Source organism: Aulostomus chinensis, chromosome 5 (assembly GCF_037954235.1).
Source record: "Aulostomus chinensis isolate RoL2024-O1b breed Wild chromosome 5, RoL_Achi_v1.0, whole genome shotgun sequence".
In the NCBI taxonomy this organism is placed as follows: Eukaryota; Metazoa; Chordata; class Actinopteri; order Syngnathiformes; family Aulostomidae; genus Aulostomus; species Aulostomus chinensis.
Window position 1 is genome coordinate 3451948 of NC_141324.1, and position 26466 is coordinate 3478413.

At 47.6% G+C, this 26466-nt stretch overlaps 1 protein-coding gene across 3 annotated transcripts; it reads left to right on the forward strand.

Moving 5' to 3' along the window:
• Positions 1 to 11325: 11325 nt before the first annotated feature.
• LOC147260923 (solute carrier family 2, facilitated glucose transporter member 1-like) lies at positions 11326 to 25292 on the forward strand. Of its 3 annotated transcripts, XM_086205141.1 has the most exons (15): positions 11326 to 12075; positions 13312 to 13453; positions 13579 to 13707; positions 15530 to 15641; positions 15719 to 15869; positions 17222 to 17323; positions 17691 to 17851; positions 18271 to 18511; positions 18600 to 18762; positions 19065 to 19252; positions 20949 to 21053; positions 22081 to 22179; positions 22265 to 22468; positions 22560 to 22737; positions 24738 to 25292. In XM_086205141.1, the coding sequence occupies exons 2-15, from the start codon at positions 13408 to 13410 to the stop codon at positions 24815 to 24817; spliced, it is 1959 nt and encodes a 652-aa protein (XP_086061267.1). In that variant the 5' UTR covers positions 11326 to 12075; positions 13312 to 13407; the 3' UTR covers positions 24818 to 25292. The 3 variants fall into 3 exon arrangements, with proteins under 3 accessions (XP_086061267.1, XP_086061265.1, XP_086061266.1); XM_086205139.1 differs by lacking the exon at positions 24738 to 25292 and having other exon boundaries at positions 22560 to 23466; XM_086205140.1 differs by lacking the exon at positions 24738 to 25292 and having other exon boundaries at positions 13315 to 13453; positions 22560 to 23466.
• The last annotated feature ends 1174 nt before the right edge of the window (positions 25293 to 26466 follow it).

Sequence of the window (26466 nt, forward strand, 5' to 3'; positions counted from 1 at the left end):
AGTGCAGCTTCACACGAGAGAGGTAGCAGGATCATTCATGTGTTCATGCTGTCACTGTCAAGTGCAGCTTCACATGAGAGGTAGCAGGATCCATTCATGTGTTCACGCTGTCACTGTCAAGTGCAGCTTCACATGTGAGAGGTAGCAGGATCATTCATGTGTTCACGCTGTCACTGTCAAGTGCAGCTTCACGTGTGAGAGATATCAGGTTCGATTCATGTGTTCATGCTGTAACTGTCAAGTGCAGCTTCACATTAGAGAGGTAGCAGGTTCCATTCATGTGGTCATGCTGTCACTGTCAAGTGCAGCTTCACATGTGAGAGGTAGCAGCATCCATTCATGTGTTCATGCTGTCACTGTCAAGTGCAGCTTCACACGTGAGAGGTAGCTGGATCATTCATGTGTTCATGCTGTCACTATCAAGTGCAGCTTCACATGAGAAGTAGCAGGATCATTCATGTTTTCATGCTGAAACCGTCAGGTGGAGCTTCACATGAGAGGCAGGAGGATCATTCATGTGTTCATGCTGTCACTATCAAGTGCAGCTGAACATGAGAGAAAGCAGGATCCATTCATGTGGTCATGCTGTCACTGTCAAGTGCAGCGTCACATGTGAGAGGTAGCAGGATCCATTCATGTGTTCACGCTGTCACTGTCAAGTGCAGCTTCACATGAGAGGTAGCAGGATCATTCATTTGTTCATGATGTCACTGTCAAGTGCAGCTTCACATGAGAGGTAGCAGGATCCATTCATGTGTTCACGCTGTCACTGTCAAGTGCAGCTTCACATGTGAGAGGTAGAAGGATCATTCATTTGTTCATGCTGTCACTGTCAAGTGCAGCTTCACATGTGAGAGGTAGAAGGATCCATTCATGTGTTCATGCTCTCACTGTCAAGTGCAGCTTCACGTGTGAGAGGTAGCAGGTTACATTCATGTGGTCATGCTGTCACTGTCAAGTGCAGCTTAACATGAGAGGTAGCAGGATCCATTCATTTGTTCACGCTGTCACTGTCAAGTGCAGCTTCACATGTGAGAGGTAGAAGGATCCATTCATGTGTTCATGCTGTCACTGTCAAGTGCAGCTTCACGTGTGAGAGGTAGCAGGTTACATTCATGTGGTCATGCTGTCACTGTCAAGTGCAGCTTCACATGTGAGAGGTAGCAGGATTCATTCATGTGTTCATGCTGTCACTGTCAAGTGCAGCTTCACATTCGAGAGGTAGCAGGATCATTCATGTGTTCATGCTGTCACTGTCAAGTGCAGCTTAACAATAGAGAGGGAGCAGGATTCATTCATGTGTTCACGCTGTCACTGTCAAGTGGAGCTTCACATGAGAGGTAGCATGATGAATTCATGTTTTCATGCTGTCACTGTAAAGTGCAGCTTCACACGTGAGAGGTAGCTGGATCATTCATGTGTTCATGCTGTCACTATCAAGTGCAGCTGAACATGAGAGAAAGCAGGATCCATTCATGTGGTCATGCTGTCACTGTCAAGTGCAGCGTCACATGTGAGAGGTAGCAGGATCCATTCATGTGTTCACGCTGTCACTGTCAAGTGCAGCTTCACATGAGAGGTAGCAGGATCATTCATTTGTTCATGATGTCACTGTCAAGTGCAGCTTCACATGAGAGGTAGCAGGATCCATTCATGTGTTCACGCTGTCACTGTCAAGTGCAGCTTCACATGTGAGAGGTAGAAGGATCATTCATTTGTTCATGCTGTCACTGTCAAGTGCAGCTTCACATGTGAGTGGTAGAAGGATCCATTCATGTGTTCATGCTCTCACTGTCAAGTGCAGCTTCACGTGTGAGAGGTAGCAGGTTACATTCATGTGGTCATGCTGTCACTGTCAAGTGCAGCTTAACATGAGAGGTAGCAGGATCCATTCATGTGTTCACGCTGTCACTGTCAAGTGCAGCTTCACATGTGAGAGGTAGGAGGATCCATTCATGTGGTCATGCTGTCACTGTCAAGTGCAGCTTCACATTAGAGAGGTAGCAGGATTCATTCATGTGTTCATGCTGTCACTGTCAGGTGGAGCTTCACATGAGAGGTAGCAGGATCAATTCATGTGTTCATTCTTTCACTGTAAAGTGCAGCTTCACACGTGAGAGGTAGCTGGATCATTCATGTGTTCATGCTGTCACTGTCAAGTGCAGCTTCACATGAGAGAGGTAGCAGGATCCATTCATGGGTTCATGCTGTCACTTTCAGGTGCAGCTTCAAATGAGAGGTCGCAGGATCCATTCATGCTTTCATGCTGTCACTGTCAAGTGCAGCTTCACATGAGAGGGATAGAAGAATCTATTCATGTGTTCACGCTGTCACTGTCAAGTACAGCTGAACATGAGAGGTAGCAGGATCATTCATGTGTTCATGCTGTCTCTGTCAAGTGCAGCTTCACATGAGAGGTAGCATGATCATTCATGTGTTCATGCTGTCACTGTAAAGTGTAGCTTCACATGAGAGAGGTAGCAGGATGATTCATGTGTTCATGCTGTCACTGTCAAGTGCAGCTGAACATGAGAGGTAATAGGATCCATTCATGCTTTCATGCTGTCACTGTCAAGTGCAGCTTCACATGAGAGGTAGCAGGATCATTCATGTGTTCATGCTGTCACCGTCAGGTGGAGCTTCACATGAGAGGCAGCAGGATCATTCATGTGTTCATGCTGTCACTATCAAGTGCAGCTTCACATGAGAGGTAGCAGGATCCATTCATATGTTCATGCTGTCACTGTCAAGTGCAGCGTCATATGTGAGAGGTAGCAGGATCCATTCATGTGTTCACGCTGTCACTGTCAAGTGCAGCTTCACATGTGAGAGGTAGCAGGATCCATTCATGTGGTCATGCTGTCACTGTCAAGTGCAGCTTCACATTAGAGAGGTAGCAGGATTCATTCATGTGTTCATGCTGTCACTGTCAGGTGGAGCTTCACATGAGAGGTAGCAGGATCAATTCATGTGTTCATTCTTTCACTGTAAAGTGCAGCTTCACACGTGAGAGGTAGCTGGATCATTCATGTGTTCATGCTGTCACTGTCAAGTGCAGCTTCACATGAGAGAGGTAGCAGGATCCATTCATTGGTTCATGCTGTCACTTTCAGGTGCAGCTTCAAATGAGAGGTCGCAGGATCCATTCATGCTTTCATGCTGTCACTGTCAAGTGCAGCTTCACATTAGAGAGGTAGCAGGATCCATTCATGTGTTCATGCTGTCACTTTAAAGTTCAGCTTCAAATGAGAGAGGTAGCAGGATCATTCATGTGTTCATGCTTTCACTGTCAAGTGCAACTGAACATGAGAGGTAGCAGGATCATTCATGTGTTCATGCTTTCACTATCAAGTGCAGCTTCACATTTGAGAGGGAGCAGGATCAATTCATGTGTTCATGCTGTCACTGTAAAGTGCAGCTTCACACGTGAGAGGTAGCAGCATTCATTCATGTGTTCACGCTGTCACTGTCAGGTGGACCTTCACATGAGAGGTAGCAGGATGAATTCATGTGTTCATTCTGTCACTTTAAAGTGCAGCTTCACACGTAAGAGGTAGCTGGATCATTCATGTGTTCATGCTGTCAATGTCAAGTGCAGCTTCACACGAGAGAGGTAGCAGGATCATTCATGTGTTCATGCAGTCACTGTGAAGTGCAGCTTCAAATGAGAAAGGTAGCAGTATCCATTCATGTGTTCACGCTGTCACTGTCAAGTACAGCTGAACATGAGAGGTAGCAGGATCATTCATGTGTTCATGCTGTCTCTGTCAAGTGCAGCTTCACATGAGAGGTAGCAGGATCATTCATGTGTTCATGCTGTCACTGTAAAGTGTAGCTTCACATGAGAGAGGTAGCAGGATTATTCATGTGTTCATGCTGTCACTGTCAAGTGCAGCTGAACATGAGAGGTAACAGGATCCATTCATGCTTTCATGCTGTCACTGTCAAGTGCAGCTTCACATGAGAGGTAGCAGGATCATTCATGTGTTCATGCTGTCACTGTCAAGTGCAGCTTCACATGAGAGGGATAGAAGAATCTATTCATGTGTTCATGTTGTCACTGTCAGGTGCAGCTTCACATGAGAAAGGTAGCAGGATCCATTCATGTGTTCACGCTGTCACTGTCAAGTGCAGCTTCATATGAGAGGTAGCAGGATCCATTCATGTGTTCATGCTGTCAATGTCAAGTGCAGCTTCACATGAGAGAGGTAGCAGGATCATTCATGTGTTCATGCTGTCACCGTCAGGTGGAGCTTCACATGAGAGGCAGCAGGATCATTCATGTGTTCATGCTGTCACTATCAAGTGCAGCTTCACATGAGAGGTAGCAGGATCCATTCATATGTTCATCCTGTCACTGTCAAGTGCAGCGTCATATGTGAGAGGTAGCAGGATCCATTCATGTGTTCACGCTGTCACTGTCAAGTGCAGCTTCACATGTGAGAGGTAGCAGGATCCATTCATGTGGTCATGCTGTCACTGTCAAATGCAGCTTCACATTAGAGAGGTAGCAGGATTCATTCATATGTTCATGCTGTCACTGTCAAGTGCAGGTTCACATGAGCTTAGAAGTTTCTGAAGGGAGACTGGTGGTCATGAGAGAACTGAATGGATGGAGGGGGGGGTAGAAGAACAGGGTGGCAGTAGGGGACACAGGAGTGGATCAGGAGTTTAATGATAGACGTGATGGTAGAATATTGTAGTCGATCTGTTTCGGATAGGAAGACTGGAAGTTCCTGTGTGGTCTGCACTCCGGAACAAAAGGTGGCGGTAATGCGCCAATAAGCTGAATGCCAACCGAAGAAGAATAATAGGAAGAAACCGGGACGTTTTCAAACAACAAGGAAGGAAGGAGAAGTCCGTGAACCCCCGGCCTCGGTCTTTGTCTCCTGAAGGCTGAGTGGCGCCGGTAGAACCTCAACATGTGCGCCGCGCAGCTGCTGCGGGTGTCGGTCCAGGAGCGGATCCTCGCCGCCGCTGAAGACTTCCTGCTGCAGCTGGGAGAAGGAGACTCAGCGGCTGGAGTCCCGGTGCTGAGAGCGCTGCTCACCGAGCGGCTGACGGCGGCCGCGGAGCAGATCGTGGCTCTGCTGGAGGAAACCGTGGCGGAGTACGAGCGGGAGAACCGCCGGCAGAGGTTGCTGCTCGATGCCGTGCTGAAGCCCCGAGTCAGGCTGGACAGAGCAGGTGAGTGCCCGCAGGGACCTGCTGGGCCCCTCATTCAGCCCAGGAAGTGGAGCTGCAGCAGGGCCGGTTCTCGACAGGCATTTAGGAGGAGGCACACTGTGGCGACGGAGGTGGGAAAGGGTATGGTGGTGGTGGTGATTGTGTTGGGGGGGGGGGGGGTTATGTGGTTCTCTGGATAACTGATTTTGTCATGTAATTTTTCAGACCTTTACCCTAAGACCGGTCCAACCTGGTCCCACTCGTCCCACCTGAAGGCTCAGCTTCTGCTGGTGTAACTCTTGGGGTCACTGAGGCCCACAAACCCCTGAAAAATTAAAAAAAAAAAACTACAACAACTTAAAACCCATTTCTCATCAGATGCCAACAACAAAATCTTGACATCTGCCTTCATTGGATGGCCTGTATCAAATACATTCAAACCAACAAGAACACTTGTCACTGTTGCCAATAGCAACAAAACTAAAAAGGGTCGGCCAGGTTATGAAAGAGATCAATAATCAAATCAATAAAATAGAACATCTATCCAGATCTTGACAACCAACAACAGAAATGATCTTAACTGGACGGTCCAATTCTGGGATAGATTTACCAAATAAAGTCAGAATCAAAAAAGAGCTCTCAATGTAGCTGATATTCACCAAACTGAAGGGTTGGCGTTGTGTTCAACCTCTTGCTTGTCTTCTTGTCCTGTTCTCAGCTTGTTGTTTGCACCTGAACAGCTCCACTCTCCTTTCTCACCAGTCCACTCCTCAACAACAGCCTCCTGTTAACAAACCTCCATATCCAAGTCATTTGTTCTGGACTTCTCATGGCCCAAGTTGACCAAAGTCCTCTTTCTTTGATGGAACGTGATGCGATGGTAGGGGGTTCAGATCTGTGACAAAGCAGAGAAGGAACTCTCCCAAGATGCTGAAGATGCATCAATGACAGGGCACGGAGGGAAAGAGAGGAGAGGAGGTGAACCTGTCCTCTCAGTGCTGCCTTTTCCAGTGGATTCTTCAGCTTCTGGAGTAAATCTGGTCCACATTCAGTTTGTGGCTCATCTGTTACTTTCTGAAGGGAGAGAGAGAGAGAAAGAGAAACGTCATTCTGAGTGCAACCCAACGCAGCAAAAAGCTGTGCTGGAACCTGACGGGCTACGTCCTGGCCTGGGCCTGTTAAGGTCCAAGCAGTGATTGATGTTGATGGAGGCAGTGGGGTTGGGAGGGTGTGTGTGTGTCTGTCTGTCTGTCTGTCTGTCTGTACTTGGCTCTTTTCCCAGATGTCTCCTGTTTTGCTGGGTGGGCTGACATGTGTAGTACAGGTCTCAGTGATCCAGCACTCACCTGTGGTTCTAGTGACTTCACTCTCATTCTCCAGCAGGATCACATTGCAGAAATTAACAATCCGACTAGTGGATGTGATCATGAACGGACAAAAACATACACAACGACACAACGTTGATCCAAGCATCTGAAGCCAGCGTTTCTGTTCCCAGTTTGCTGACTGGTGGTCAGTAGCAGGACGTCTCTTTTCATTGGGTTGATTTCTGTTTCAGTCTGTTGCTCCGCTGTTTCAGAGTCAAATGAAGAGATTTCTGATGTTGCTGTTTGTGTCCTGCAGATGTGGAGCAGCTGCTGGTGATTAAAGAAGAGGTTCCCCCTGAGCTGCAGGACCCAGAGCCCCCCCACATTAAAGAGGAGTGGGAGGAGCTCTGGACCAGTGAGGAGGGAGCGCAGCTTCAAGGGCAGCAGGAGGCTGATATCACCACGTTCCCCTTCACTCTGGTCCCTGTGAAGAGTGAAGCGGACGAAGAGAAACCTCAGTTCCCACAGCTTCATCAGAGTCTAGCTGAGGAGATCTTGAAAGAAGAGTCTCTGAGCAGCAGCCCAGTTCATCCTCTGAAAACAGAAGCTGATGGAGAAGAGAGTGGAGGACCAGAACCAGAACCAGCCAGCAAGGTAGATCCAGATCCACTTGTACAACCCCAGACTGAAGACCAGATGTCAGACTCTTCTGAAGCTGAGACTCAAGTCAGTGAGGATGAGCATCCTTGTAGGTGCTCAAAATGCAGTCAAGGTTTTAGTAACAGAAGGCGTTTGGATAAACACATGAGAACGCACACTGGGGAGAAACCATTCTCATGCTCAGATTGTGGCAGAAGATTTTCAGAGGAGAAACATCTGAACAGACACATTAGAAAGCACACTGGAGAGGAACCATTCCCCTGCTCAGTTTGTGGCAAAATGTTCTCAGTTAAGAGACATCTGAAAAGACACATGAGAACACATACCGGAGAGAAACCATTCTCCTGCTCATTTTGTGGCACAAGATTGTCAGAAAAGACATATCCGAAAAACCACACGAGAACACACACTGGGGAGAAACCATTCCCCTGCTCAGTTTGTGGAAAAAGATGGTCAGACAGGGGAAATATGAAAAACCACATGAGAACACACTGGGGAGAAACCATTCCCCTGCTCAGTTTGTGGAAAAAGATGGTCAGACAGGGGAAATATAAAAAACCACATGAGAACACACTGGGGAGAAACCATTCCCCTGCTCAGTTTGTGGAAAAAGATGGTCAGACAGGGGAAATATGAAAAAACACATGAGAACACACTGGGGAGAAACCATTCCCCTGCTCAGTTTTTTTAGTTGCACTAAAAGATTCTTGGTAAAGAGAAAACTGAAAAGACACATAAAAAGGCACACTTGGGAGAAACCATTTGTCCAAACATGGCATTGAAGCCATGAAAAAGAGGGGGAAACACAGGTTGAAAGCCAAATAAGTAATGTATTTGACTAAAAGAACACAGCGATAAATCAAAAATGGGCCCAGGTGCTTCCAACTAGGAGGAATGAACAGCTCCCCATCCTCCAGATACCTGCTGCAACACAAGAAACATCATGAAAGACAAGAGATTCCGCGTGACCTTTCAGTTAAACGTGTTGGGAGCTAATTTGCAGTATGCACCAAAACCTGGTTACATTTGGATGTTGCAAAAATACATCCCTGCAATTCTTCAAAACAATTAATAATACAAGAACACACATTAGGTTGTTTTGCACTGGACTGGTCCTTTAAGAGATTCACAGGATTTTGAACACCACTCTGGATTTTTCAGGAGGCCAGTGCAGCGAAGCTAAGACTTGGGGGTCTTGCTTCTTTGTTCCTGTCAATATGCATGCACCTGCATTGTGGAGCAGCTGCAGAGTCTTCAACCACTTGTTAGTACAGCCTGATAATAAAGAGTTACAATAGAGCAGTGACATCACTAGATAATGGGTCTCTAAGGGTTTGGGGCCAAGCACAGGAACTTCTGTGTTATCAGGGTTGAACAGTGAAAAGTTATAAGTCATCCAGGCCTTCGTGTCTGGAATGCATGCTTGTAGTTTAGACCAGTGTTTCCCAACCAGGGGTACGCGAGCACATTGCAGGGGGTACGTGAAAAAATTAAGTATTTATTTCCACGATAATAAAAAATATTCTTAGTCATTTCATAAGTCCGTCAATAAAATGGTACGTGTGCGACTTGTTTCCCTGGGGAGACAATAACCTGTGGCACAGCCATACCAAAATCACACAGCGGGAACCTGTTTACCTGCAGGCAAACATGGATAAATGGCTGAAACGTCCAGTTGCTGTGGATCCAGGAGGGGGAAAAGAGCCGCCGACAAACGCAAGAAAGATTCCAAACCTGAACCAAGGCAGTACAGTGAAAACTATATTTTATATGGATTCACTTGGACGTCTGCGGACCCACCGCAGCCTCAGTGCTACTTTTGCGGTGAAGTCCTGGCAAATAACTCCATGAATAATAACAATATCATGATAATATATTAGTATTAATAATGCAGTATTAATAATACAAACATTTACTATAATATTGTTTCTTATATTTATAATTTTTATTGCCTTGAAGGCAACATAATTTTATGTTTAATTTGAGTTAAATAAGAAGATAATGCCTGAATATTAAATGTTCAATTTAAGAAGATGAAATAAAATGACTTCATTCAATATTCAGTTGTGTTATGTTCTACTTTTGGAGAATCATGAACACGTATCTGTGAAGGGGTGCTCATGGTGTGACAAAAAGGCTCAAGGGGTACACAAGACAAAAAAGGTTGGGAACCACTGGTTTAGACAACTGCTGGCCTTCATCCAGCTTTATTGATAAATGTGACTGAGTACCATCTGTATGGAGTGTTTCCCAACAATGGGACCTAAAGGAAGCATATAGAAAGTGAAGAGTATCGGCCCCAGCACTGAACCTTGAGGAACACCGTGTTTAACTTTGGTTTCTATAGAAGATTTATCATTAACGTCTGCAAACTGAAGTCAACCTGATGAATACGAGTTAAACCAGTTTAATGTTGTTTGCTTAATGCCAGTGATGGGTGGATGAGGCGTCATGAAGCGTGTCGACACAATGACACACTGTGTTGATACTGTGTCACTGAATACTGACACCTGCTGGACTTTAAACTTCCCTGCAGGCTTGACAGACTGAACTGACACTGATTTGATGACCTGGTGTACACAATAATGTCATTGAAGTCTTTGCATTCATATTGGATCATTCCATGTCTTTAAACAATGTGAAGATGTATCTTAATGTGAAAATCTAAGTGAAAATGGTGGTAATGAGGACGCTTGTGGACTTTTACAAATTTTTATTTCAAAAAATAAGTTTTTCTAACGTTTTCAAATCAAGTCTGTTGCGTTTCTTGCAAGTGATTTCTCCTGCCGTGGAGAACACACGCTCACATGGCCCTGATGATGCCAGCGTGCACAGGAAGTCTTTGGCCAGCAGGAAGAGGCTGGGACAGGCAGTCTGCTGGCTCTTCCAGTGTACCAGAGGATCTTGTGTCCGTCCAATATCTGCTAGTATAGCTGTACTCGCTGTAGCTGCACTTCTTCCAAGTCTCTCCACTTCATCATCCAAGTGCTGCCACAGGTCATCTAAAAGAAAGAAAAAACAAAATTGGCTTTTTAGTACAATTTCCAAAAACAAGCACAGAATGACGAGCAACATGGCCGATGGGGTTGAGATAGCTGTGGTGAAGGTCCGGGCTGGGCCTCGTTGGTGCGCCTGATGACACGCGCACACTCATACCGCAGTCTGGTTACAGCCTCGTCCACCTGGAGGAACCCAAGTGATTTGAATCTGGGGTCCAGAAGTGTTGCTAGGGGCAACACACTCATAGACTCCAGACTGGAAGCAGTGGCTGGGACTCCACGCTTCAGGTGCTCATGTAGGTGTGTGGCTGCCTGTGTGTGCAAGGGTGAAGCGTGACGCTCTCGTGCAAGATAGAGCACGTTCATCATCAGGATGACCTTTGACCCTGACACTCACCTCTCTTCAGACAGCTCCTCTGTAGCTTGATGGAAAGGAGCAAGCACTACAAGTGCTTCTCCTATGGTGGTGAACTCCTCAGCTGTCAGTGGAGTCAAATCTGTCTTTAGAGAGGCCAGAGGTTCCCACACTGGTTCCCTCTCATCATGCAGCCCTGACAGCTGTGTGTGCTGTTCCAGCGTGTTGGCACCTCACTGACGAGTTTCAGGGTTGGCCCTCCCATCTGTTGCTGCACCTGAGCCAGCGTCTCCTTGGCTGTAGTGCTGATCTGAAGGATGTGACAGTGTTCCTGGCTTTGTGTCTGATGATGGAAGTGGGGATCTGATCACAGGATTTTCTGACTCCTAGATTCAGACGATGTGCAGTGCAGACTGAGTGGTGAATTTGGAGCTGTCTAGTGGATGCTGTCATGTCTGGTGCTGCGTCGGTCACTAGACACTTCACTTTGTTGGTGATGGCCCAGTCCTCCATCATGCCTCTTTGGACTGGGGCCAAACTGTCAGCAGGGTGACTTGGTGGAAAGTCTTGCACTCCCAACACATTCATTCTCACGAACGCAGTGACAGGTCAGAGCCAAGGGAGCCTCCATGTCCACAGATGTCCACATGGCAGCTGGACTTCCTTTTTCACTCCTTCCCGTTCCTCCTGGTAGTTTTTGGCCACCGTTTGTTTGATGGTCTGAAAATGACACCCAGAGTAAATCAATACATTGAAATTCAAGATGAAATAAACTGGAGATATCAACTACTGCTTTAGATCATCTCCACACAAACCTTTCTGGTTGGCAAACATGAGGCTCAAGGACCTGAACCAGTTCCCTGAACCCTTCACTCTCAACAGTGCTGAGGGGCTGGCAGTCCTTCAGGATGAAATTCAGCAGAGCCTCATCCAGCATCTGCTTCCTGGAAGCTGGATGGTTAAACATGAAGTGGAGAATAAATCAATAATAGTTACTGATTCCGAATTAATGATCCACAAAGCAACTGTGAGAAAGTCAGAGGATGGCTGCATGCCTGAGTTTCTCCCAGGGAACTTCATTGGCCTCAGGAAGGAAGGAGGAACAAATGCCACATTTCTCCTGCAAACAAATAACGTGAACAGTGAACTAAGAGCTACCTTGAAATGAACTGGAATTGGAATGGAACAAGACAAGTCGAAAATCTGAGAGGAACTGGGTGAAACAAGGAGATGGAATAAACACCTTGTTGTCCGACAGGACATCAAAATGGTCCCACAGGGCAGAGAGCTGGCGTCCCCCTGGAGCTGCTCCACGATCCTCAGAGACGTCCACGAGGAAGAACTACATCGTTTCAGCAGTTGCGTCCTGTTGACGGATGCGCTTCCCTATGAGCACAGTTGGGTTGAGTCGACGCAGTTCACGCATCGGTCACGTGATTGTTGGAAAGCTGTAGGCGCACCGATGCGGAGATCGCTCTGTGAGTTCGGCGCGCACTCGGTGTTGCGTGACCCATCACCACAGGGCGGCCTGGTCTCGATGTGGCCTGTCCAAACTCCTGAGACAGAGCATCGTGGGATAAAGTCCTTGGTAAGTGCGTTGTCTTCTGTCTGTTTCGGGTTCATATCGGCGGTGGAGGTTCGTCGAGGGGCTTCAAGTTCCGGACATATCGACGGTACTCGTTCTTTGCCGACGTCACCTCGGCACTAGCATGGCTAAAGTTCCCTCAGTAACAAGGCACTGGAGCAGGAATGTGGGGTCCCGGTGACTGACAGTCAACAACCTTGGCGCTCTCCTCCATGTTCGAGCGTTGGCGCTTCGCGAAGGTTCAGCAGTAAATACCTGAATGACATGTGGCAACCTCACTGATGTCCGAGCCGTAAATACTGCAGTATATGAAGGTACATGTACTGCAGTGAGCTTGAACGAGCTTCGTCCTCGAGCCTCAGGAGTGTGACGAAAAATGTGCTCATTGTTTAAAAAAAGAGAGAGAGAAGAACCGGTTGGCGGGTAACCAGATACATGTGGGATAAGTTCTGGTCCTGAGAAGGGACGGAAGCGTGGAGGCCAGCTGGTTGTTGTCAGGAGGAGAGAACGTTCAGCTGGAGAAATGAACGCTAAACTAGACCCTGATCAACGGCAGAAAGCCAGCATTTACCACACTTTCATTGGTGAGCACGCGACTGGATGGTTCCTGTTGTCATGGACAACGTAAGAACAACTCCTGGGTGCCACCTGCACTCTCCGTCATTGATAGTGGCGTTGAGTCAAGGTGAACTGATGCAGAGGAGCGTTCACATGGTTTAACCTGTGATGCTGAATCACTGTGGTGTGTAAAATGACCACAATCGCTACTGCGTTAACATGTTCTTACCATTTTATGAGTCTTTGCTTGATGAAATGATAGTAAACAATTACTTTTGGCTCCTTGTCTGTTCTGGTGCCAACGCACAGACTCATGGAGAAGAGCAGAACTCCCCTGTGAACAGAGGAGTTCTGCTCCGTCCACACCAGCACAGGAGTTAGAGGCTCCAGTTCCTGCTACTCAGAGCAGGACTCCAACTCATAGTCGACCAGCTCTCCTATCAACCACTGTGGCCCTGATCTGTGCAATGATTGAAGCTCAGAACGTCAGACTCAAGGCTGTACGTGGTGAGGATGACAGTGTTGGATGGCGTTCGCCTCATTTTACAGGTGCACTGTGTGTACAGCATGTCATGTACCGTCATGAAATGGTTGGAACTGTTGGTTGCTGTGTAGCGTGGCTCCTGGCTGGAACCAAGTTTGACTTTGGCCTGTCTTCATGCGCGTGTCTGCTCTGTTCAGCAGGTGCTCTTCACATCTGATCACTGTGACTTGGTCGATCCAGAGAGAAAGCAACCGTCCCTCCCACCCTCCTGCTCCTGACCCTCCTTCCTCACCATGAATGAAGTCCATGTGGTCAGAGAGGGCTGGCTCCACAAACGAGGTAAAAAGTACGAGGTACAAACGCTGCTCGCTCAGTCCAGCAGAGGGAGACTGGTGAGCTCAGTGTGGTCCTGTTTACCGCACCAAGTTTCATGAGACATCTCTCTGCTCATTTGTCTTCCTCAGGTGAGTACATCAAGACGTGGCGGCGGAGGTACTTTATCCTCAAGAGTGACGGCTCCTTCATCGGTTACAAGGAGAAGCCGGAACTGAGCGATCGGACTTGGCCACCTCTCAACAACTTCTCCCTGGCAGGTCAGTTGTTTAGATGTTGAACATTTTGGTTCTCATTGTGCCTCCAGTTAGTTGGATGTTTTTACTTCAGTTTAGATGGAATCCAATCTAGGGGTGGAACGGAAGACCCAAACCTGGGCAGCCGAGGTGCAACGAAACTTGAATGCTCCTCTGTCCTTCTTTTATTCAGCAGTGGTTCAGACGACTGGCCTGTCCTCAGTGATAAACTGCAAGGCTGGTGGAGAACATTTAGTCTCCTTTTCAAACAAAGAGAGAGTTGGGATTTTCTGTCAGATAAGTGGGAACTTTGAAACTGTTTCTGGAGACAGACGAAAATACCAGGGGATACGACCACGACGGTAAGAGGAGCTCTGAGAGAGAGCTGACGGTCCACAGACAGGCTGTGCCCTGAATGAACCCCTGGTGCTGTTGACCACCCAACAACATGCTGATACGATGCTGTCATCAAGTAAAACCAGCAGGCCAGTGTGGAGCTTTTCTTGGGATCGAGGTCCTTCAAGAGTGCGTCAGATCATCAGTTTAGGAGTTAGACAGACCGTTGAAGGGGAGGCGCAATTTGTTTTGATCAGTTGCTCGATATTTTTCCAGGGGAGACGTCAACAATTGTTCCCACTATTCAGTGAGTTCTGCTTTCATGTCAATCTGCTCCCAGCAGCGGCGCAGGTGTCTAAGACCTCAAGATAAGTAAAACCCTCACTCGGACAAAAACCTGGGTATTTTCTCATGTCGCTGGTCAGCAGCAACTTGCTGTGATTCCAAGTCACGGGTCTTTGGTAGCGTCTGTTGCTGCTGCAGTTGTCTGGTTCAAGCTGCCATTTGTTGTTGTGCAGCGCTCATATGTGTCCAGAGGGGGGGTTGGTCTTGCAGCATTTGTCCTGCCCCTCCTCCACTGTGATTGGACAACACAAACTCTCTGAAATGTAAGGCGAGAGACCTCTCCAGAAACACAGAAAACCAAAATGAAAAAGTGGAACCCAGCTGTCACCACCTTGTGTGGGACAGCGCTGATGCAGGTAAAACACCTCTGCCGAGTCCATGCATCCACACAGGAATTATTCCTGGGTCGTTACACACGTAGGGTTTCCCAGTTTAAAAAACTGTTGGAATTCAACGTCACGAACGCCATGAAACTCTCATCCATTAAAAAATCCCAGTGGATTTGATGCCTGTAGATATTGAGAGTTGAGTCAAGGGAACCTTGTAAAGCTGCGTGAGGTCTGCCACTGCTGAACAACTCCACACCCACAGCCACTCAGGCCGTCCCAGCCTGCTGACACACAAATCAGACTTGGCTCCTTTTTGACCCCAACTGGTCCCCCAACCTGTGGCTCATCTGCAAGGAGGAGAGCTTTGCCTTGCCGGGGTGCCAGTCAGCACTCTGTCACGTCCCACTGAGTCGATTTGAGCAACAGCTCATGAGCCACTCAGCCAGTCACAACCTGTTGGTGATCCCAGCAGGTTTGGTGTCCAGCTGCTGCAGTGCTGACCACAATGGTGACTGGCAGGCATAAATCAGCTGATTCTGTTCCACCTGCTTCAAACCATGCTGGAGGATGTCCAGTCCTGGTGCACCTTCATTGGTGGAGGCTTGGCGGTGTGGATGAACAAACGGCGTCAGAGGAAGCCCTGTGTTTGGAAGGTTCCTCTAAAACAGCAGCACTGCACTGGCCTGGCACACTGGTTGATGGTGATGGAAGCCCAGCAGGTGGTCCTGGGCAGAGGCTGTGGTGCTGACGCAGGAGTCGCTAACCCGTCTGGACATCAGACGTTTGTGTCATTCATGCATCAATCATTCATGTCGCTTGGGTTTTCTCCCGCCCAGAATGCCAGCTCATGAAGACTGAAAAACCCCGACCCAACACGTTTGTCATCCGTTGCCTGCAGTGGACCACTGTCATTGAATGCACCTTTCACGTGGACAGCAATGACGAGAGGTAAGAAGGACTGAAGAATGTGGTAATAATGAAACTCGGTTCATTTGTTTGAGGCCGGCATGTTCACGTGCTCCTAGAGAGGAATGGATGCGAGCAATCCAGGCTGTGGCCAACGGTCTGAAGATGCGAGAACAGGAGGAAGAGGAGCCGATGAATGTGTTCGGCTCCCCCAGCCAGAGCAGCCTGGAGGATGCGGAGGCGGCCACGTCCAAGAGCCGCAACAAAGTGGTAAGAAGATCTGTGGTCGTGGACGATGGAGGTGGAGGGAGCTGACCCAAACATCAGCTAGAAGGGTCTTTGTTTTCCTTGGACCAGTTTGTTTCCTGTTCATGGTGGTTCTTTAATGTTAGCTTCCTTCAGGGCTGTCATTGTGTGTCTGGTGATTGTGATCATCTGGCTTTGCTAAGATGAGGGGCCTGGAGGCTGTAAATGTGGGGGATCTGGATGAATTAGCATTGCTTCCTCTGCAGAGTTGTGTGCTGAAGAGGTTCATGTCAAAGCCCAGCAACGTATCTCTGCAGAGCCAACGTTCTTTTGATTCAGTCGATAGATTTGAAAATAGAAACTTGACGGCAGGTAAGTCAATACCTCATCCAGAGGTGTGGCAACCAAACCAGGAAGTATTCCAGAGTGATTTATGTGTTATCTTCCAGGGGTGAAAAGTCCAAATCCTGCTGAAGTCATTTTGACTTGAGTTACCCAACACCTGCATGAAAATATAGAAAACCCTCACGGGTTCTCTCCGGTGCTCCGGCTTCCTCCACAGTCCAAAGACATCAAGAGGGACCAGGTTAATACAGACTCTAAATTGACCGTAGGCGTGGCTGGGAGAGCCAATGGTTGTCTGTCTCTATGTGTTGGCCCTGCCATGGACTGGTGACCTGTCCAGGGGGAAGGCTGCTGGGATAGGCAGTGGGTCCCAGGGACTGGGGCACCGTACATGTGTGTATGTGGACATACTTACAGACATGCACATGTGTGTGCGTGTTCATGCGATAAATGTGAATGAACACGCTGTCGTTCAGCATTCAGCAAAATGTGATGATGTAACCTGAGTAAAATGAAATGATGCATTCCCAGTATGACCAGTCCCCCATCATCAGTGGCCTGACTGGACTGGTCACCAGTGCAAACTCTTTATTTCCTGTGAGCATGAAGCTTGATGAGCATCAGACGTCCCCTTGAGGACGGTGACGCTTCCTCTGAGACTCAGACGAGCGTCATGAGAGCGGTGGTGGCTTCTTCATTGCACCGTCATGTAAATGACAGGGAACTCTTCCTCAGTCAGGGAAGCTTGGTGTCTATATCAGCTTTTTATCAAATATATTGTTTGAATTGTGTGATTATTTTATGAAATAAAGGATACAGAATTTACATATTTATGTTATATTTCTTTATTTTTGGTTGATGCAGTTGCTCAGACATGAATGAATGAATCACTAAAAGAGCTTGTTAGTTGTCCGTACACAGGAAAGTTATGTCTATCAACCACTGACCTTCATGGTGTCCATCATTAAAAATCCCTTTACGAGCCCAGACTTTGTGTTAACTTTGTCTGTTTCTTCTTTCTCCCTCTCCAGGAAAAACAGGTCACAGGTTACCTGCTGTTCTCTCTGGCCACCGCCGTCATCGGCTCTCTGCAGTTTGGTTACAACACTGGAGTCATCAACGCTCCAGAGCAGGTAGGGGACTGCGTTCCTGGTGTGAGCTGCTCTCAGTCTTAACACGTCAAAGAAATCCCAAGAACCCCTAAGAAATGAGAGCAGAGGAAGAGATCTGATCAGGCTCCTCCACGGAGGCTCCTCCACGGAGGCCCCTCCACGGAAGCTCCTCCACGGAGGCTCCTCCACGGAGGCTCCTCCACGTGATGTTCCATACCTTCACATCAATAACACCCAAACAATTCTGCTGTATTTATATATTCATTACGAATGAAGCATTTCTGTGTCTAAAAACGGACAAATAAAACAGAGGTCAAACCTGTTGACACATTTGTTTGTTCATTTGCTTGTTTGTTCATTTGGATTGCAACTCTCTCTCCAACTCCAGAAACTCAGATCCTTCTTCAATGATACTTGGTTGGAGCGCTACGGCGAGGCCATCAGCCCAGGGGTCTGCACCATCGTCTGGAGCATCACTGTTTCCATCTTTAGTGTTGGCGGCATGGTGGGCTCTTTCAGCGTGGGCTTCATGGCAAACCGATTTGGCAGGTGGGGAAGGAAACTTGTTAATTTGTTCGATCATTTACACACAAAAAACAAATAATATTTTCAAGTGAGGTTTAAAAGTATCTGTATAACAGTATTACTACACCGGTGTGCTTCAGTCGTAGCGCCACCACTCTAGATGGAGTTTAGATTTTCACAAGATGCCTCCAAAGTTCCCCACAGTTGTTACTTCTTTGTTTGAGCCAGCACCACACCACTCTTCCTGTTCCATCTGGTGATGAGATGATGATGGTGATGATTAGGGTTCAGATTTCCAGAACGTCAGACTAGGATTACACCATCCTTCCTCCTTCACTTGCTTTCTGTGGTATGCATCAGTTTAGAGATTGTAAGATTTCATCTGACATTCCTCTGGGCTATGATTGTTCCTGGTCTGGTTCTGGGCTGGTCCTGCATTCCAGGCGTCGCTCCATGTCTCTGGTCAACTGTCTGGCCGTGATTGGTGGCCTCCTCATGGGTTTCTCCACCATCTGTTCGTCCTATGAGATGGTGATTGCCGGTCGCCTCGTCATTGGCCTGTTCTGTGGTTTCTTTACCGGCTTGACTCCCATGTATGTGGGCGAGGTGTCACCCACGCCCCTCAGAGGGGCCTTTGGAACCCTGCACCAGCTTGGGGTGGTGGTGGGCATCCTGATAGCTCAGGTGAGAACTTCGCACTCCTAATATGGCATAGATTAGATTAGTTTTACAAGAATTTATAGATAGTGTTTAACCCTATCTTACTGTGTAGATCTGTGGTCTGGAGGCTCTCCTGGGCTCTCAGCAGCTGTGGCCCCTGCTGTTGGCCCTCACAATAGCCCCCGCTGTGCTGCAGTGTATCCTGCTGCCCTTCTGCCCTGAGAGCCCCCGCTTCCTGCTTATCAACCTCAACCAGGAGGAGCAGGCACGTAAAGGTACACACCAGTACTACAGTGCTAGTCATTGCTGCAACTACTGAGTTGGACTATAGTTTTACTGCTGCTTCTAGCACAAATACTACCAAAGATACTCCTGCAACTAGTGACAATACCACTGCTTTTATTGATGATGGTACTGCCTCCAGTGGGTTGGAGCTGTATCTTGTATTGATACTGTGACAAGATGTCAGCAAACGAGGGTCTGAGACCTTCTCTAGTATCAAGAATCTGTCCATGTGTTAAAGGTTCTAGTGGGCTGCACCAGATTTACAGAGTGTTTGTGTGAATGGTTTTTAAAGTGTTGGTGCGTCTCTGCGGTTCGGATGATGTCAGTAAAGACCTGCAGGAGATGAAGGAGGAAAGTGCCAAGATGGCCCTGGAGAAGAAGGTGACCATTCCGGAACTGTTCCGCTCAGCAGCATATCGCCAGCCCCTCCTCATCGCCGTCATGCTGCAGTTGTCTCAGCAGCTGGCAGGCATCAATGCTGTGAGTGTCTCCCTCTCTTTCAAGTCAAGTCAGGTTTATTTGTACGGTGCCAAACCCCAACCAAAGTTCTGTCCTGACTCTTCTACTCCAAGTAGAGCAGGTCCAGCACCTCCCTCCTTCAATGAACCTCCACCCAACAATTTTCCATCAGGCAGGAAGGTGGAGCAGATCCAGGATCAGTGGGGACTGAGAGAGAGCAGGAGAGCAGGACAGAGACAAAGACAGAGAATGGAGGAAGACAGAGAGACAGAAGGAAAGAGAGGGACAGAGATAAAGAGGGAGAGAAAGGAGGAGAGACTGATGGACAGAGACAAAGACAGAGAATGGAGGAAGACAGAGAGACTGAAGGAAAGACAGGGACAGAGATAAAGAGAGAGAGAAAGGAGGAGAGACTGATGGACAGAGACAAAGACAGAGAATGGAGGAAGACAGAGAGACAGAAGGAGAGAGAGGGAAAGAGAGAAAGAGAGGAGGAGAGACTGATGGACAGATGGGGACGTGAGCAGGTGGAGCTACAGGTGGCAGCTGGAGCCTCTTCAGGTCTGCAGCCTCCTCCAGCAGCACCAGGATCTGGGATGAGGGGAGAAGAAGAGGAGTTAGTAACACGTCTGAGGACAGGAGGAGGAGAGAGAAGCCCAGTGCATCATGGGAGATCCCAGCAGTCTGAACCTATAGCAGCAGGTCTAAGGGCCAGCCTAAGCAGTCCTGACTATAAGCCTGATCAACAAGGAGGTCTTAAGTCTGCTCTTAAACCTAGAGAGGGGGTCTTGGTCCTGGACTGGAACTGGGAGACGGTTCCACAGGAGGGGAGCCTGATAGCTGAAGGCTCTGGCTCCATTCTACTGTTAGAACTCTAGGAACCAGCAGGAACCCTGCATCCTGGGAGTGAAGGGTTCTAGCTGGATCATAGGGGACTAGGAGCTCTGTCAGGGATGAAGGAGCCTGGTTGTTGAGGACTTTTATAGTAGAAGAAGAATTTTAAATTCTGTTCTGAATTTGACAGGGAGCCATGCAGAGAAGCCAGTCCAGGAGAGACCTGGTCTCTGCTACCAGTTCTTTCACACACATACACACACACACACACACACACACACACACACACACACACACACACACGCACACACACTTATAGAACTCAATGTTACCAAATTGTTGAAGCGTGAGACTGAATTTATTTATTACCTCAAACCAGAACCAGAGGAAGGTCAGTCCCAGGTACCAGCTGCAGTAACTGGTTCTAGTGGGTTTGATGTGTTGGTAGCATATTTTACTGTTATTGCCTCACCACCCTGGTCCACACCACAGACCGAGTACAAGAGTGCAGCTTCCACTGCAGTTTAGTTGGACAATCAAGGCCAGTTCAGAGCCCCTGAACTCTTGGTTGGGTGATCGGTTCTTCCTTCAGTATTTAAGGATTTAATTAACCTGTCAAACTGTTTGCTAACTGCTTTACATGTGCTTTGAGTTGCAGGAAATCAATCGTTATTTAACCTTTAAGTTGTCAGTAAACAATCAATCACCCATGGGTGTAGGCCTAGTTGATGTTACCCAGAGTGGCCAGCAAGGTGGAGGGGAGGAGGGAGGAACAACCAGCTCTGTGTTGGTAAATGATATGAAGGGTGTTAAAATACAGTTAGCATGTCACTGAATCTGTAACGTTTTGGTGTCCTCTCTCCCTCTGCATTGTGTTCCTCAGGTGTTCTACTACTCCACCGGGATCTTTGAAAGTGCTGGTGTGAAGCAACCCATCTACGCCACCATTGGTGCTGGCATCGTCAACACCATCTTCACTGTTGTTTCTGTGAGTTAAAGTGCAGTTGGTTTGAGACATAGGATACATGAACCAAGGAAGAACCCATTTATTGGCAATGGTACGTCCATTGGAACACTAGTTGGCACTGTGCCCCCTTACAGATCAAGTGGGTTGATTCCCAACCACATTATCCAGGTCTGACCTTGAACTTATGATTTCGGTTGACTAACGCCTGAAGCACACCATAAATCAGCGTCAGTTTGGGGGGGGGGACCTGACCTGGTGTGTCTGAAGCTGAGTGTGATGACATGTCCAACAATTCATAAAAGATTCAGATTCAGAAAACTATCTTTATCCCTGTGGAGGGCAATCGTGGTAGCAGAGAGCGGTACAGTGGGTTCCACAACAACATACAATCGGTGACGAAGTGCAGTGGAACGATCTATACGTCCCAGAGTTAGCAACAGTTACCTTGTAAAGGGCATGACAGAAGTAGTAGTGCACAATAGATAAGTAGTATATTTACATTATTGTACTAAGTACTTTGCAAATATTGTGGTCTGTACAGGATGAATCGTAGCATGAATAGAGTATAAATACAGCTGCAGCACATACAGGAAGTACAGGCATACACTCGGTGTAGGACAAGTGGCCAGTGGCGGTCTTGTGGGTGGTACCAGGGGTCAGAGTGCAGGGAGGTCAGAGTTCAGGAGGAGGACAGCCTGGGGGACAAAGGGGGATCTCCTCCTCTGGGTCATGCAGACACCGGAGTCTGGGACCAGATGGCAGCCTCTCGAATGCCGGGAAGAGAGCATGGGAGGGGTCCTTCAGGATCTGGGCAGCCATGCTGTGGACCTGCTGCTCACACACAGCTGTCAGGGAGCGAATGGGAAGTCCAGTAATCTTGGAACTCACCTTGACGATGCTATGTAGGCAGTTCTTCTCCTGCAGGTTGATGGAGTGGAACCAGCAGACCACTGTGAACCATAAGACTAATTCAATAAATGTGAAGGAGCAGGTCAGAAGGATCTTGCTGCTGACAGAGAAATCAGTCCTCCTTGTCTTGGTCCAATAGCTCTTCCTGGTGGAGAAGGCGGGACGAAGGACTCTGCACCTCCTGGGTCTTGGGGGAATGGCAGTCAGTGCTCTGCTAATGACTGTGGCACTCTTGCTGGTGAGTTGAGCACTCATGCACACAGATGCAGAACACAATTCAGTGGCAATGTCTCATGTCTCTGTCTTTCCATCCATGTGAGCAGAAGAGCAACCCTGCCATGAGCTACGTGGCCATCTTGGCTGTCATGCTCTTCGTTGCCATGTTTGAACTGGGCCCTGGGCCAATCCCATGGTTCATTGTTGCTGAGCTCTTCTCCCAGGGACCTCGCCCAGCAGCTATGGCTGTGGCTGGCTGCTGCAATTGGACATCTAACTTCCTGGTTGGAATGAGCTTCCCCAAATTAGTGGTGAGGTTCTTGGGTTAACCCTAACCCTCTTGCTGGTTTTCCTGTCTGTCTTGCTTCTAACATTTTAATGGGTGTCTCTCTCTGTCCTCAGGAGCTATTAGAGCATTGGGTCTTCCTCATCTTCACTGGCTTTCTCATCTTCTTCTTCATCTTCACCTTCCTAAAAGTCCCAGAGACCAAGGGAAAGACGTTTGACGAGATCGCCCGCAGCTTCGGCCCGCCTCCCGCCTCCTCATCGGTTGAGGACCCCCCTGCCCCTGCCAGTTTTGGTAGGACACTTTCCACCTCACCGGTGAAAGAGAAGGTACCACTGGTTGTAGCCCCAGTGGCAGCGCCACCCCCCACAGCTGAAACCACACCCCTTGAAGATAAATCAACCCCACCTGTGCAGGAGAGTGTGTAGAGTAGCCGGACATAAAGATTGAACAGATATGAGGTTATAAATGATGGAAAAACACAATCACTATGAAACAGTAGAAGTATGATTTGATCAGACACCAACATGGCCGCCGCTGCCACTGCAGGATTAGTTTATAGGCTTTGACTGTGAAAAGGTTGTTGAATTTTCTGCCACATTTCCTTCTTTTAAATCCTCCTGTCGTTGAAGTGTGCAGTTGCTGTACGATAGTGAAATCTACATCCCTTAGAATTCAGCTCCGCGCTCCAGAGAGGGTTTCAGGTGTGGTACCAGGCACTTGTCCATGTCAACAGGCTTCGCCAAGATGAGTCGTTAGCGATGGCAGAGCGAAGGAACGTTTCATCTGCCTTGATTCTCATCAAGCACATCTTAAATTCATGCAGTCCCTTGTTTGTTGCAGTGGATATTTCAGTGCAGTATTTCTGCGTACTAGTAGTGTTACATTTCATTGTGATGTGTTCATTTTGTACTTTACTGTGCTCAGAAGTGTTTTCACTAGATTTTTTTCTTTGACCTCAGCTGTTGTGCATGAACTCCCACACTGGAAAACGAACGCCATAATAGTGAATTACTGCCTGAGAAAAACCTGCCTCAAACATGGCGGTGGTGGTGGTGGTGGGGGTATTAGGGGTCTGTGGCACCTTCATTTTGAGGATCTAAGCTGAAACCTTTTATTGGGGGGGGGGGGCACACCCCTGGTACAGTGGCTTTTCTGCTTTTGTGAGCCAATATTTCTGGAACGGTAGCTGCTTGGTAAAAACATGCTACCAGAGGAGAAAAGGTTCTAGCTTTCTTAAATCGGGTGACATGCAATGAACTGTAAGCCTTCCTTTCTTAAAGAGTAAACTACGAATATTTATTCCAATAGAAATGATAATAGATTCATATCAATTTAGAATTATTCTTATTCTGTTCAGTTGTGATACGTTTGTAGTTCAGTCCTCTATGACTGCTGCACTACTACTTCACCTCACAGCAAGTGCAGCCCCTCCGTCATAAAGACACGACTCCAAACAGATCTGCAACTGGAAGTAAATGCACGTTGGAATCGTTGCTCTGCTTCTTGTCTGGTTCACAATCGTGACTAGAAAGTCTGAGCACACCAGGCGGCTGTTTCAGTGGAGGGAAACCCACTCCAAGGAAAAATCACATGCAATCCAAGTAGAAACTAAATGAGCTCTGAGTGACACAGGAAGTCAAAGTTTAGATGTAACCAGTGAGATGCTATTTTGGCCCTGGTCCAATGCCTGGTCTGGGGCCCCAGGTTTAAAATAGAAAGAGGCCAATTTGATAACCAAGCAGTAACGAGCTCGTCAACAGTTGTTAAGGTAACTGTGCATGATGAACGCAGAGACCTCGGGTTCACTTGGTTTTATCGCCATCCAGGCTTGCGTAGACAGATCGTGCAGCAGCAGCCATCTTGTTCCAAGTGAACGTGACCCATAGTCCAAAGCCATCGAGGGCTGAGCTCCAGATGGTGTGAACAGAAAGAGGACTGAAGGGGACCAGAGAGAGATCAGTGCCCTCCTCCAGCTAACTGATAAATGTGAACTGGAGAAGAGCTGAATTTCCTTTGGTCCACTTTGAGAGGAATGAGTTGAGGTCTTCTATCAAGGACAGTGTGTGTCCACTCTGTAAATCTGCTCTGCTGCCCCCCAGCTCACCCCACTCTTCAGACCACAAGTCACGTCAGAGATGGACACGCGGTACTTCGATGATGAGTTCACGGCGCAGACCATCACTGTCACTCCTCCAGACAAGTGGGAGTGCCCTGACCCACCTGGTCCACTTGTCCTGGGTCATGGGCCGGGACGTACCAACTGACCTATCTGCTGTTTGTTGCTCTTCCAGATGACGGTCTTGACTGCGAGGACCCAGGACAACAAGCACATTTCCCCCAGTCCTCCTACTGTGCTAGCATCAGAGAGTGAGGTCGTGGCTGCCACACAGACAGACACGAGGCAGGTCCAGCTCTTGGACCAGAAGAACTGTCCTCTAACAAGGTTTTCATCCTGGCGGGATCTCAGTGCCTCGGCTGCTGGCCAGGGTCCACACTACAGCCAGCGCGGCGTGGCCGGGCTGTAGTGTGGACCCTGGACTGGCGTACCTCACACGCTCATCAGCACAACTCCACAACACAAGCAGGACCGATGTCAGACCACAACTGCTGCTGCTTCTCCACACTGGAAAAGTGCCAGTAATTCTCTCCCTTCTAAGGTTTCATGAAAGCCGTACGGCTCCTTGATGATGCTGTGATTGACAGGTTCACATATGAGGTAGGAAGAAGTACAGCAGTTTACTGGCTGCAGGTTGTGTGTGTGGATTTGTTTGTTCTTTCTCCTGTTTGTTTGTTTGGGAGTGCATGGTCATCTTACCCAGAGTGACTGCACTGGAAAAAAAAGTCTGTTCAATTTACATGAAAAAAATATGTACATCGGTTGCACACATTAAAATGATGTTTACCAAAAAATATTTATTTGTGTTGTCGACTCAATCCTTATTTGTTCAAATAACACAACTTTTTCATGTAGATTATAAGTTTTTCTCTTATGTGATGTGTACAAAAGTAACCCATGTTAAACCAACATGACCATGTTGAAGCAATTTGAGTTTTTCACATCAAGTATTTGCAGCATTTTGCGATCTCAGCTTAATTTTTTCAGTAGGTCTCACACTATTAAGTTATAAAGCCTCTGCATACTTTGTGTACCCATCCAACAGAAAATGAAGCTATTTCTGTACATGGATTCATTCAAATGAATTCATGCAGCCGGACCAACTACCAAAATTACTAACATAGAATTTTCAAAACAAAGGAGGCCAGGAGAAAAACATTTCTTTTAACAAGACAAAAAACTGTATTTTGTAGAAGAGTAAAACTTCAACATTGACGCACAAATCCAGTTACTGCTTCCATGACACTAGAAAACCCAATCAGAGCCAAAACCCCCTTGTCAGTAGTATGTAGTAAGTACACCTGTGTACAAAGGCACACAATACACAAACAGAATTCACGCGTCAGAGCAAAGTAGCCTTTTCTTTCACCAGGCTACCACCTGACTATGTTTGAGTACATGGTAAACATCTGTTAACACCCTTAAAACCGTTTGCTTATGACAACAAAACAATTCTACGTGTGAGTGTGTGTACATTATCAATCACACTTGTCAGAAAGTAGCCTTTGTGAGCCAGTAGCCTCTCCTGTCTCAGGGGTGTCAGCAACTGCGTGTAATTAACATGTAGCTGCTATGAACTGAGGCTTTACTTCCAGTGCTTCAAACAGTTTCCTAATGAAAGCAAAGCATCAATTAACAATGACCTCAAAACATCAATGAAGAATGTTCTGTATTCCAACTGTGTTGTCTCAGCATCGTCAAATAGGACAGCAGCTCACTGTTTTGAAGCACTTGGGCTTTCTTGGACAGTGTCGCTGTCAAGCTCCATCCCAACTTTCTGAAGCACTTCAAAAGTACCCTTCAGTCCATTGGGGTAGTTGAGGTTCAAAGCGTTGTCGGAACTTTTCAACAGGTCATCATGAATCAGTCAGAAGGACCCCAGAGTCTCCACTGCCCTGTTCTAA